Source organism: Scophthalmus maximus, chromosome 1 (assembly GCF_022379125.1).
Source record: "Scophthalmus maximus strain ysfricsl-2021 chromosome 1, ASM2237912v1, whole genome shotgun sequence".
NCBI lineage: Eukaryota > Metazoa > Chordata > Actinopteri > Pleuronectiformes > Scophthalmidae > Scophthalmus > Scophthalmus maximus.
The window spans coordinates 11854474-11868565 of record NC_061515.1 but is presented as its reverse complement, the minus strand read 5'-3'; the positions used below and the strand labels follow the sequence as shown (position 1 = coordinate 11868565).

At 42.0% G+C, this 14092-nt stretch overlaps 1 protein-coding gene across 6 annotated transcripts; it reads right to left on the bottom strand.

Moving 5' to 3' along the window:
- Positions 1-1606: 1606 nt before the first annotated feature.
- On the bottom strand, positions 1607-13309 carry esrp1 (epithelial splicing regulatory protein 1). 6 transcript variants are annotated; one of them, XM_035635191.2, is made up of 16 exons: positions 12949-13309; positions 12332-12490; positions 12080-12196; positions 11587-11698; positions 10793-10936; positions 10383-10437; positions 10148-10255; positions 9892-10024; positions 9692-9734; positions 9011-9330; positions 8018-8242; positions 7675-7927; positions 6171-6351; positions 4722-4863; positions 4134-4223; positions 1607-2944 (listed from the first exon to the last, which is right to left on the bottom strand). In XM_035635191.2, exons 1-16 carry the CDS (start codon positions 13078-13080, stop codon positions 2810-2812), a joined length of 2349 nt encoding a protein of 782 aa, XP_035491084.2. In that variant the 5' UTR covers positions 13081-13309; the 3' UTR covers positions 1607-2809. The 6 variants fall into 6 exon arrangements, with proteins under 6 accessions (XP_035491084.2, XP_035491074.2, XP_035491089.2 ...); XM_035635181.2 differs by having other exon boundaries at positions 10148-10258; positions 12949-13308; XM_035635196.2 differs by having other exon boundaries at positions 7687-7927; positions 10148-10258; positions 12949-13308.
- Positions 13310-14092: the final 783 nt, after the last annotated feature.

The window sequence follows — 14092 nt, the reverse complement described above, 5'->3', positions numbered from 1 at the left end:
TCCTTCAGTGAGCCACTTAACACCAAATACTTCACTACCGAGTCAAGGTGCAGCAGTCGGGCTCTGCATGGTAATGAGCGAAGGATTGTGCTGCAGATGTTTACATCTGAACGTATTAATGCGGATTTGACAAGTGCAGTGGCAAGACGGTAAACAAGAAAGCTTTAGTGAGCATTATCACTTCCTCCTTTAAATGTTTCCTCACAATAAGGGACCCTTGAGTAGAAACTACTCAAGGGTCAGTGAACCTTAAGTTTCATTTTTTATAAAAGCAAAACTCGATTTGCTTACCGTCCCTTTGACTGACACATCGTCCTCACTAATTTTTCAACTCGATTTCAGGCTTAAAATGTTAATGTAACAATCAGTCTTACACTGAACAAATCATACAATAGCAGTGGAATAAGCAAAGATAAAAACTATAAGTGGTGCATCTTGTTTTTCTTTTTTGAACCAAACTTTACTTAATGAATATTTATTGCCACTGTCACTGCAGCAGCTCTGATGCTAACATCCATTCTATCAGTCAACCGCAAAGGTGTCAGTGGAAAGTCCATGTTTTCTATGTTCCCATTTACTAATCCTCAAAATTTCTACAAGCAGCTGGAAAATAAAGCGATCATACAGAGACATGACCGCTGTCCTCTGCATTTGGCAAAAATACACCTTATCATCATCATGTTTCTGACGTGATTATTTTGTGTCTTGCAAGAACTTATTGAATAAAATGTAAATCTGTATTGCTTGAATAATAATTTTGGACTAAACTCCCTGTAGCAAAAAAGGAACAAATACACAATCACCATTGCTTTCTGTCTGCACCTCCCCCACAGTTCCTGATATCTTTGGGATTATACTTAAATAATCCTATCAAATATGCAATTATTTGCTTTATATTCTAATCCTTGAAATCTATAATCAACTCACTTCTATTCCGAACAAACTTTTTAAACTATGATAAAAAAAACTTTCATTCATCCCAGGATTATCTCTTCACAGATAGATTTTTTTTTAATTATTAAACAACAACACATCACACTGCTTTTTTCCCCACACTCCATGAGACACACAGTGTATTTCCGAGTAAAGTCTGTCAATAAAGTAATAAAAGTTAGGGGGAGAAAAGTATTTTGGGCTTTGTTGCATGGCTACTAATGGTGTTGCCCTGCTGGTTTAGACAGTGTGTTTTCTGTGAGTGGGAGATTGAGTGTGTGTTTAAAAGGGATCAAGTTGGGTGGGGTGCAAGAGATTGTATTACACAATGCCAAATCTGCCCTAAGGGGGTCTGACATGGTTTTGTCTGCCTCCCATCGCTCTTCCCCCCTTCCTGCACTCTCTTCACTTTTCCACCCCGTGGAAGAAAAAAGGCCATCGTCTCACATAATGTGTTTAGTGTCTGGGTGACAATAGTGTCTTTGCCATAGCATGTGTGTGAATGTGGGAAACGGAGGTAATCACTGAGGACAGTGAGGGAGATCCCCCAGTTTCACCTCCAGCCATATTCTGTCATCACCGGCTCCACCTGTGACGGCAAAGTAAGAGCACAGGCAAAGAGAGATGACAAGCGCAAAAGGCCAAGACTAAAATCAAACAACTGGAGACTGGCAGACTTCATGTTATGTTTATTGTTTTGTTATTTTCAGCATGGAAATAACACAGTAGGACATCCTGAGCAGGAGTTTGGAATCAAACTGTAGAATGTGCGTACAGCAAAATGGAGCCCAAACTGCAAATTTTTGAGGGAAAATATGGCAATTAAATTTCCTTTCCCTCTCAACTTTCTATCTAGTCTGCTACAGAGTTTGTTGAAAATTAAAATGGCAAGAGGGATTTGGCAAAAGAATCCGTTTATTCAATCGCGTTCCCCAACATCAGTGAAGATGGTGGAAAGAAGCCAAGGAAGGTGTGATGGACTGCTGGATCTTTGTGGTCCTATCTGAGTGAAATATGTAATAAAATCTGCCAGAAACCAACTCTGGCTCCTGATATTAACTCAGTAAGGTGAGAACTTGTGACAGAAATATTCTTGAAGAATGCAACCCTGTGGCTATGTTACTAGAACCGGGGTTGTCCTCTATTCAGGGGGGAATCCAAACACAAAAGGCAAGACAACATTGGCATTACACGACATGGAAACTGACCCACATGCGGTGCACAGGGGATGTGTGAGATGTCACATTTTTTGTAAGTGAAGTGTGACGCAATGATCGGACTATTTGACAAACTCACAGTGTAACATATTGTCATTCAAAGACACTGCTATTATAGTCATTAATAGTCTTATTGATTAGCAGTGCATTGATATTTGGCATAATGTAAACATCTCAGATTCACTACTTACTTACTTCTTCATGCACTAAAGCTTCCAATACAATCACTATGTACTGTATCAAATGTATATAAACATAAAATGCATTGCATAAACGGATTGAGTATTAAAACATATCGACACAGCCATGCATAAAACTCATCCTCATCATTTTCACACTCACACATACACTTTCACTCTTCACAGAAAAGCTCAAGAAAAGATTTAGCTCAGTGGCTTCTCCAGTTTGGCTAGCAAATACATCATAGCGATTATAATATAACATGTTTTAAAAAATCTCTATAAAGCTTTTAAAATACACACTGTGCAATATAAACAAAACACGCAATTTTTTTGGCTAAGGCCACAATGATTTTGGTATAAAATACATTAATTTCTGTTCTTAAAGATATAAATAACACATCTAAAAGACTATTTAAAAAAAACAACCGAACAATACATTACAGGTCACTGTCACGGGACCTTTGTGTATGTGTGACCCTACAGCAGAGTCAGGTCCAGGTACTGTCCCGCCGGCTTGGTCATGAGAGCGGGGAGGGACATGAGAGGAGCATCACCTCCATTGGACTGACCAATCAGACTGCTGTTCAGGAGAGAAACGGACTCCAAGGGACTCTAGAGGGGGGAGAGGGGGGAGAGTTTGGGGGGGAAGGAAAGGAAACAGGGAGACAGAAGAGCATTATTCCAGAGTAAATGCAATAAATATAGAGCACTTAGACCAGCACCAGATGTTACCCATCACCTTCTTAACTCGGGGGCTACACCTGTAATTACCCACCTAATGAACATACACTACAACACCATCAAGTGACCGTTCACCAAGCCACGTCCCTCTTGGTTATTGTTGTTATGTCTTTCAAGCTTTCCATTCTTGTGCAGTTCACAACGGCAACAGCAATTTGCCACAAAAATTCTAAGTATATTTACAGACAATTGGTCTTTGATTTCACGAGCAGATTATAAAAACAGGCATCATTTAAAGCTGAAACCTGCTGACAATCAAAAATCGGTTCAAACGGCATGAGATTTGTGGATGAGGGGGGAAAAAAACTATAATTTGGGAAATTAAAGTGCAATCGAACACACATTTTGCGAGAGGGTCTACTTCTCATGACTGAATAAGGAGCAGGATCGAGCTGCGAACGCTAGTCAAAATTCGGATGTGCTAGCACTTATCCATGAACAGGTAGTTTATTCCTTCCCTTAGACTTTAGCTCTTATGTTTTTGTTTTAAAAAGGTGATTCAAATATACACCATCACCATCCAAACTCATGCAACGCCGAGTAAAGCTGTTAGTTGCATTTACACCGTTTTGGCATATCGAGAAATCCAAAGCTTGACACGTCTGCTATGCCTTGTTCTACCTACTAAGCTATGACTGGATAATCAGGGGGTAGGGTTTAGTGGACAGTCAAAACCCTTTGAGCTATTGCTGTATCCCATAGAAGACTTCTTGCGATGACAGAAATAGTAGCCAGTGTTTGATAAAGCAGATTTTAAATTTAAGGGTCCTACAGTCAAAATGATTCAAAACAAAACCTGAGAATTGACTAAAATACAAGAAGATTCCTCTAACCACTCAACTCAGTCAAAGATATGTTCATTGTTTCGACTGAGTGTTGTTAGTGGAAAATTCCCTGTTTTTTGAAAAAGAGAAGTCACTGTCGTGTTGAGTCCTGTAACCCACAGTGACCAGTCAAGACCCGAGCCACAGCTACAACCACTGCCGAAACTCAATCCCCCTTCACTGAACCCTCAGCCAATCCTTACCTGCCACCTGCCTCTGACACCTTAAATACACACCCATTCTTTGGGCTGCGTAAGCATTGTCCTGGCCGGGTCGTGAGCATGCATGGGCCCATGGGCGTGCACGAGAGCATCCTCGGGGGCGTACTGTGGTGTGAGGAACGGGGAGGAATGACAGAGACAGGGGGCTGAAATACAAGCAACCATAGAAACTAACCTAAAGACCACATAGATCTGTAAAAAAAAAAGGAGCAGTTTGTTCTTTGGAACGATCAATTAGTTTTCAGTCTCATGTTGGTATTAATTACTCAGTATAAACTCTATAACCCCACTTATCTATCATATCCCTGGGATTCTTCACTCGCTTCCAAGTTTCAATAAGATTTGAGCTCCTCCAATTCAAGTCGAAGCAAGCAGCAGTGCATGAGTGACACAACAGGGAGAGTAGACGGGATAAACTAGTTTGATAGCCTCTGGGCAAACACAGTGGATGCCTGACAAAACACACCCACAATAGAAGGATATTTGAATATGACACTTGGATCTTACAGAGAGGCATGTTAACACTGAGGACACAGACCACTTGTACAGATTATCTACAACATACTTAGATTCGTGCTATATATGTATAGAACTGTCTCTCACCTGGTATCCCTGCATTGCACTAATGAGGTCTTTGACTCCATTGCTGCTGTATGTCAAACCTGGCATACGCACCAACCCCCCTGGGGAGGATAGGGAGGAGTGGGAGGGGAAGAAACCTACGGTGGTAGGTGAGCCAGGTGGACTAGGGAAAGAAAAGAGAGAAAGCATTGAAAGAGTTTTCTCCTGAAAATGTCTCAAGAGCAGGAAAAACAACTTTTAGTAAGTGCATATTTCTGAGCAAACAAAGCACAAAAGAATCAGAAGACTGGGATTAACTTTTGGTGTCGTCTATGTACGAACTGTTTTCTGAAGGACAGAAAGGCTGACAGGGGAGAGACAGAGGTCACTGATGTTTACCAACTTCTTTGAAACCACAGTGTTCAGTCATTAACTACCCTTGTCCTAATCCTTCTCCTTGGCAAGATGCATTTCAACCAAAGGGGATCTGTTTCCCCTTTTCCCTCTTTGAACAAGTCTATTTTTGGTGAATCAAACAGAATCAACAATGCAAACAAACCTACTAACATACAATCTATTTCCCATCCAACACTGAGATGTTATTTAACGTTTTCTGGGGATAATTGCCAAAAATTGCAAGTTATTAATGAAAGATTTTTTCGTTTTTTAGAGGAGGATATTAATTCCAGTAAGTGTAAGACATCTCATGTTCTTGCAAGTTATCACAGTAACTATGCAAACAAAAATGTCTCAGAAAAATCAAACATGCAAACAATACTTTACGTTTCTTATTTGATTAATCAGCAGCACACAGTCTGCAAGTAAACACTTTCTGATCAGTTGACTCTGTCAATTTATTACATCCACCAAGGAGGTTATGTTTCGATTGCCGTTTGTCTGTCTGTCTCTCTGCAGGATCACTTGAAAAAAAATCCAGAACTGATTTCCAGGAGCGGCGGGGCAGGATCCAAGGAAGAACCCATTACATTTTAGAGCGGATCCTGATAAACTGGCGAATTCAGGTTTTTCTTTTCACATCCTTTCACATTTGCCTTGGTGGAAGTATGCACGCTCCAAGTGCCCCTCTCCTGGTTCATTTTATGTGGGAAAATGTGAATACGATGTACAGTAAATATGCAAACACTTCTACAATCACCTCTGATTTGACAATCTTTTGTCAAACTTTCACAAAGCATATGTCAAATGGTGATCAGGCTTAATCACATCAGTATGAAACCGGACAGTATTGAAAGTATTTAAACATACAAAAAATGGGGGAATTCTATAAAAACAAGATCATCTAAATAACTTTTCCAAAATATATTTTTGAAACAGTGAAGATTCAGTACTGTATATGTATAAAATAATGTGAGGACTGGTTTATTTTCAAGACAGCGAAATCAAAATGAATGTCACCAGACTTAAGAATCAGGTAATAAAAATGAATAATGCAGCATTTTAATGTCAGCATGTGTCTCTCTCTCTGTTTACCTTGGGTAGTAGGCTGTGTAATTCATGTACAGCTGAGCTGCGCTTGGGTAGTAGGCGTGTCCTGGCGGCAGGTGGCGAGGGGTCAGCAGCACCTGACCAATGGGAGGGTAGAGGGCAGCAGCGGCCTCTGACGGGAAGACGGCAGGTGCAGGAGTGAAGGAGTACGATGGAGGAGATAAACCTGGGAGGGAGAGAGCAGTAGGAGAGACACAAGACTTAAAAAAGAAAATCACACTATGAGCATCAGAAGTAAACAAGGTCATGATTGTGAAGTCTGGTCATTGTTTCGCTCCAGAACGAAATGCTCATGCAAACAAAACCACCCTAACCACCCTTAACAGTACTCAGCACCTGACACATGAACAGTGTGTACCACAGATTGAAAAGCTTCTTTGTGCAGCATACGTTTAACTGAACTGTGGCGTAAATCATTTAGCGTCCTTATTTGTCACCAATTGTGCAGCTCACTTGACATCTACTTCCCAAACATGTCACAAACTTCTGGTTGGCATAAAGGTTCAGTGGAAACATTTCTTGCAGTTTGCAGTTAGAAGTCTCCTCGGCATTAATTCTACATTCCAAAGTCTAATGTGTCCCCTCCATGTATTCACTATTTGCTAAATGAGAGACCATTGCTCTCCAAGCACCTAAACATTGTTAGAAGCATTTGCAGATATATGCATAAGTTAGATGATGATGATGATGATGAAGAAACACTTTACTCTCCTCTTAATATCTTTGCTCAGTTTGTTTATGTGGCTTGCTGTCTATCACAAGTTTCTTCTCTAGAATCGTGAACATTTCCTCATGTCCCCAGGCGTTTTGCCTTGAGTCCCTTTCTGGAAACTACGAGTGCACCGGAGCACATTTACAGTGACAGACTACAGACACGGAGAACATAGCACATCTACGCACCAGCGTTCATCTCTGCCCACCTTTTTCCCACAACTCCTGATTGGACAAGCAGAGGAGCCGCACACCTGAGGTGCGTCAGTCGATTGATGCTAAATCCCACAACCACCACTGTCAATCTGATACGACTGGAGAGTTGTAAGCCATTTTTTTTCCTTCCATTTTGTAGGACTGATGACAGTGAATCTGTCTTGCTTACACTTGTCCAACCCTGTCAGATCTTTGTGAATTACTCAAGTAGTGGTAAGGGAGTCGAATTAAGAGCGAGTAAAAAAAAATAAAAACCATGCTGCTGCAAAGATGAACTACAAGATTTAATCAGAATGTGTGAGAATAAACAGTTGACATGTGAGGTTTCTCAGTGCATGCAAATGGATAATTTATGCTAATCACACTAAAGAGGTTCCACACTCTCACAAACACACACCAACACATAGTCTCTCACACACAGTTTTGAATCATCCTAGTTAGACCAGATGTCCTCATCCTCTCACAGTACTAGATTGGAGAAAACCCAGCAGCCCTGCCCCCAACGGCAGGAGCCCACCTACCCTGCAGTCCCGAAGCACCCCCAGCTCCCAGCAGCACTTACGTCTGGACTTACATGGCGGCGGGCTGAGCCCTGTCCCACTCCTGCTCCGGGTGTGTGTGTGTGTATGTGTGTGTGAGAGCGAGCCTCCCATCAGCACAAGGCCCATCTCCTCAGCGCTGCAGGGGAACACCTCTACGTAGCGGCTGTTCGCCCCACGCTGGCTGGACATCACATGCTTGTGGAGCCGCTGTGAGGCCTGAAGTGCTCGCTCTGCTGAGGTCATCTGGATGAAGCAGTCACCCGACGGACGGCCCTGGGAACAGGCACAGTCAAAAAATTATTGCAACGCCTCGTCAGAAAGCATATGAGTCAATGGGTGTGTCAGTGCGGTTATTGCATGTACCTGCTGGTTGAGGACCATGTGCACGCCATGTGGTCTGATATCGTGTGTAAACTCGCCCAGGAAGGTGAGGATGTCCTCTATGCTGGCTGTGTAAGGCAGCCCCCTCAGCCTCAGGCAGTCCCTCAAACCACCAGGAGGAGGAAGAAGAGACACCGAAGGAAGCACCGACACCAAGGGGGCAGGGGCCACAGAGATCAAAGGGGCCGAGGAGTACCGGTTCAACACCTAAAACACACAGGTAGTTCAAAATTACATACTCTGCCTGTAGCAAAGACAATGAAGCAGAAAGTCCTGTCTTAGTGAAATCATTTTTCAACTGACTGAAGTTATACACCAAAGCACCACGATTCATAAATGCTTATCTGTGGTTAAAAAAAAAGTTCACACACGATGAGACAGACATGTTTTTAACAGACATGTTGTGTACAACAAAGACAAGTGCACACTGTGGTGTTTAAAGGTGTTGCGGTGTCAGACAGGAGCTGGCTTGTTGCCAGCAGGACACCAGCATGTTTGCATTTTTGGAGAGGACCAATAAAACCTCTTAGTCTGCCATACGTAAAAGCATGAGAGAAGGCCTCTGCATAGATATGTGTGTGGGCGTACACTTCTCGGTCCACATGGATAAGAAAATTAGTCCACTTGTTCACCTCACGAGAGAAGTGGTGGAGCAGAAGAGGAAAGAAAGGAAGAAAAAAGAAAGGAGTAGCCATCTATCTTGTTATGCAGGTTCCCACCCTTAAGCTCTACACCATTAGTAATGACTGTGGAGAAAGGGAGCACACCCACACGTTGTCATTCTCACACAACAAACAGTAAAAAAAATCCCTAAAAATCTTCTTTTTGTCAACAGAAAAACAAACAAGATTTAAATAGAGCCAAAATAGAAGAAAAAGAAAATAATTTACAAATCAAAAATAAACACAAAAAGGAATCCACTAAGCAGATGAGCACTCCGTACTTCGAAGCACACCCACGTTCAGGCAGACATACCTGTTGGACCTCTGCTGCTGTGCTCTTAAATAGCTCAATGTATCTTCTCCCCAGGATTTCCTTGTGTTTCCTCAGAGCACACTGGGCGTGTTCCTCACAGGCAAACAAAACAAAGGCATCGCCGGTGGGACGCCTGTCCGGGTAGTGAACAAATAGGATGCCGTCCCTCCCTCCACTGACCGGACACGTCTCTTTAAGGCCGTCTTCGGGGGAGAAGAAGGCGAGCACCTGCTCGTGTGTGGCCGTGAAAGGGAGACCCCGCATCCTCACTATGATCTGGTCCTCACGGGACAGGAACATTGCTACCTCATTGGAGGTACCTGGCACAAACACAGTTAACCATAAGTAGATAAAACAAGATCGTCACACTGCAAAGTTACATTTTTCTCCTGTGTGCAGCATATTGTAATAGGTTGGTGTGTTTTTCATGACCATGTTTGCACTACTCATTCCATGTGTTGGAAGCTTAACTCAAAATCCCTTCATGATTTCGAGTCAAAGTCCAAACGCACCATGTGGTATCCTGCTAGCCCGATAATTTTATCGGGACTTATCAATTCAAAAAAGTTGAATTGCTGAATGGCATTTTTTAATACAATCATGTCAGTCCTGTTGAACTACAGTCTTTTAGTTCAACTAGTGTATATTTTGTAAAAAATCTAAAAAGCTTTATTTCCTCACCTCCAGCTATCTTGAGGAAGTCCTCTCCTGTTGCTTTGTAAACCTGCCATCAGAAGGAAAGGAGTTAGAGAAGAATGGTTGTCATTATCAGTGGGATATCCACAGGGGTGTAAGGGGAAAATATAAAGGCAACTAAATGATATCTTAGAAATGTGTTGTTTTTTTCATTTCTAATGGCTAGCCAGATTCAGACAGGTTACCTCTATGTATCTGTTGCCCATATGGTGTTTGTGTCTCTGCAGTGCCAGGTCTCTGTGCTCTTCACTGACAAAACGAACAAGAGCTTCTCCGTTCCTCCTCCCCTGAGCGTTAAGACACAGTGCAGCGCCTCCTCTACACAACACAACATATAGAGCCATACAGCCTTCTGTCAACAGCAGTATACATGTACCGTATATGATGATGAATACTACTGAAAATCAATAGAGTATGTCTTTCAATAAACCAACAACATACTTGGCAATGTTGAGTCCTCTGAAGAATCGAGCAATATCCTGATCAGAAGACTGCCATGGCAACCCTCTGGCTCTGATCACTGTGTTGTCGCACACTTTCTCCATCTTACTGCTGTGCACAGACACAAATACACAGACACACGCACAAAGGACATTAGCACAGCAGGAGTGGACGTGAAGTTGGTTTCAAAAGCAGAGAACAAAAACAATATTTATCTTGAGCAAACTTTACTCACCAAGTTCCACTCTCAAACTTCTCACTGACTCTCTCCGAGTTAGAAAACGTGTGACCTGTAACAGAAAAGCAACAGAGTTTTTCCAAAATTAGAAACGTGTCATCTGCAAGAGTTGATAGCACATAAATACATCTTAATCCTCGTAATAAAGTCTTTTTTTTATAAATTTTTCTGAAATATAATTTCATATAATTGCTTTATTGTAAAAAGAAGAAAGTCCTCACATTATACAGGACAATCCAAGACTTGACATCTTTACTTAAAAAAAATCTACTTAATTGTTTTCTGAAGTAGCATACTGTTTTGATCTTACTTGTAAACACACAATACATCTCTGTGTCAAACTAACGAATAAATTCCCAAAGTTTCACTTTCGGTCTCATCTCGTAAAATCATATAATGCTACTCACAGAATGGCTCAGAAAGCAGTGCAAGGATAACGCTGGCCATAATCTGGACCTGCTGTACTGCTGCTTCTGCAGGCAATATGGCTGATGGATCTTGGGTGGCTGAGGGGTCCCACATGGGGGGCACATCAGCAGGGATACTAAGAGCTGCGGAGGACTCAGTCAAGGAACACAAACGTGGAACATTCCAAAACATAAAAACAGGCTGTCTGATTGGTAAAAGGAAAGGGTTCATGCGTGTATGTGAGGAACAAATGGGGGGAAAGAACACAAAAAAGAAATTAGGAGACACACACACACACACACACACACACACACACACACACACACACACACACACACACACACACACACACACACACACACACACACACACACACACACACACACACACACACACACGCACACGCACACGCACACACACACACACACACAGTGTGTTGAGAGTGAGATGTTAGTTCTCCTGTATCTGTGGGTGTGGGGTTTTCTCTGTTAGCTAAACACACACTGTTTCACTGAACACTTGGTAAGGTGCAGCCATTGTTTCCCTATTTGAATTTCAAAAGCTCTAGTGCTGCAGCCAACACCCCGTGGCTCATAAAATTCTAATATGTGTGTTGTGTATTTTTGCGATCAGGCAACACATACAAAAGTGCCCCTATCAAAACGTGTCCAAAATACATCAAAAGCTGCCCAAAATACCACGAGTTAAGCATTAAATACACCACATACAGCAGAGTAAAACACACAAAGTCACTAGCACTCTACATACAAACGGGTAACGTGTTGAAGGATACACTCTGCCATGATGTGTACATTCAAAGCCTTGAGGTCGGGCGCGGGGAATTGCATCTTGAACTCTTTCCGAAGGTCAAAAAAAGAGTAGAAACAGTCTGGCACCAGGACGTTCTGGGGAGGGAAGAAATTAAAGGAGAGGATGTGAACGTGTGGCCCATCGACAGCTGCCGTTTTATTGCTCTTATATTGCTGTTTGCTCAAGTTAGTCTGTGTTACACTTAAACACAGTTTTCAGCCAGTGGGAGAATTTCATCAGCATCAATGAGTTCTGCCGCAAAGTGAACAAGGACGGTATGTACATTGGGCGTGTGTCATTGGACAGGTTTGCAAGACTGGCTCTCAACTTTCACCGTAAGATTAAACTCAAACCGGGAGCACAGCAGCGCTGACACAACACGTCCCTTTGTGGCTGCGTGAGCGCTGGCGGCTCCTGCAGCGGTGAGTGAACATCCACCCTGGCTGCGAGGAGCTCACCCACCCGAGCTCGCTCACCTTGCTCGCGGCCTCGGGGTGAATCACTTGGCGGATGTGGAGCTGCCCGTCTGTACACAAACACACTGACGTGCCTGCGCCTGCACTGTTCACCTCATTTGTCAGTTGGAGATGAAACTGCAAAGAAAGAAAAAAAAACCCATTCATATCCTAGTCCCAGCACCTTGACCAGCAGCGTGTTAATAATTACTCTATGTTAAATGGCTAAAAATCTTATTTCAGGCTGCTTCGATGGGGGGGGGGCATCATTACCAGGTTCAGAGCCGCCTCAAAGTTTACGGATGTTGAGACACAATCTGCTCCGGATCCGTTCTCCTCTTCAACACTCTCCTCCACCACATCCTCCTCCTCTTTTTCCTGCGTCAGGTCTGAGATGTCAGGCCTAATGAGGAGCTCATTCACCTTGCCCAACTGGTTCACAGAAAGAAAGAAGAAATGTGTGCCTTCAAACGGCCGCCCACTACATACACATAGGCTGTAAGACGTGTAACATAATAGTGTAGCGAGGTGTAAGAATGTTTATTACAGTCTTATTATAACTCTGAAGCATTGGATCTGTTTAAAAAACGTAACTTTACAATGTAAACATAACTTGTCCTCCCATCATAGCCTCCTGGATAAATTAATCAACTTGTAGATGTTTTTAGAATAGATATGTATAAAGAGGAAACTCACCTGTGTCCCCTTTTTATTACCAATTTTATATAGATAACATTTTTTATTAACATTACTATGTATGTTTGATGTTTGGTGATTGTGCCTATTTAGTTCCGTTTACCTGCTCACTCCATTACTAATTTTTGCTGCTTTCGAAAAACAACGATTAAGTGTAATAGGCTAATTGGTGTAGTAAATAATTGTTCCTTTACCTTTTTGTTCTTTACATCCACCAGCTGCCAAACCAACTGCACGAGCTCCTTCTCGTCCGTTGCCAGTAGGTCTCCGCTCGCGCCAGATGTGGCGGTGAAAAGCACCACCAGGTAGTCTACCTGTGCCGTCATCTGAGCACCAGCACCGCCAACAGCAACAAGCAAACAAAAAATGAACTAAACACACAAGGACAGGGACTTTAGATGACGCCGGAGAGGACGCGCGCGCGGGAGGCGAGAGGTATAAACACCACCTGAGCGCAGAGGTGAGCTCCGTGGGTCCAGGTTTCGTCGCGCGTGTGTGGATTTATCAAGTGGAGCCTCCCGCAGTCACCATGTCGGAATAATGGCTGAACGTTCCCCCGCTTTTGTAGTGCGTCTACCTGTGAGACCACGTGACTCCCTACCTGCCCCCTCCCTCCTTCAGGTGGTTTACATATTAGGACGTGGCAGACCATGGTGGACGGGGAAAATGTGAAATTCATTTTTATGTAGGTATATATAGGCTATGAACACTGATTTACGATTCATAAAAATATATTTTGATATATATAAATATATTTATATATATTTTTTTCTTCTTTTTATTTAGTGTTCAAATAAAGTAAATTCAATATTCCACACAGAAATTGGCTATTGCAAGAAATGTCTTGTCATCTGAAAGAGAAAGTTATGGAGCCTGAGGTCCCACCGAAATAATCCCACTTTTACACTACGTTTGAATGAATAACCTTTACATTTAAGTGTAACTTTTAATAAAATTTAAGCAACTATTATTAACCGAACAGTTAAATATAACTTAAAACGGTGAGCTCACCAATGAGCTCAGAAAAAGGAGAAGTCTCTACAATTACCACAGTTTGATGTATTTGTCCCAATACAAATAAATTAACTGTCTTTTCATCCTCATTTAGAAAATTAAAAAAGTTACACTAACAAGTAAAAAATATTAAATATATGATTATCAGTAATCTTATATATCAACCACTGGTTTCCATTCATATAACAACAGTAATAATCATAATAAACATACTAATGCTAATAATAATAATATAATGACCTGTTCTTTAATCTTATTCGAATCAAAGTTATCGTTTTACTTTTCTTTTTTTGGAAAAAAATATTTAAAGTAATTGAATAATGT

What these genes read in the sequence shown, in the direction of transcription:
- esrp1 (XM_035635181.2), bottom strand. Translation starts at nt 13,080, where the DNA reads ATGACGGCACAGGTAGACTACCTGGTGGTGCTTTTCACCGCCACATCT. An exon ending in TGTACACATCATGGCAGAGT is followed by an intron (nt 10,937 to 11,586) that starts GTATCCTTCAAC and finishes AGTCCTCCGCAG; the next exon opens with CTCTTAGTATCCCTGCTGAT. An exon ending in ACTGCTTTCTGAGCCATTCT is followed by an intron (nt 10,438 to 10,792) that starts GTGAGTAGCATT and finishes TTTCTGTTACAG; the next exon opens with GTCACACGTTTTCTAACTCG.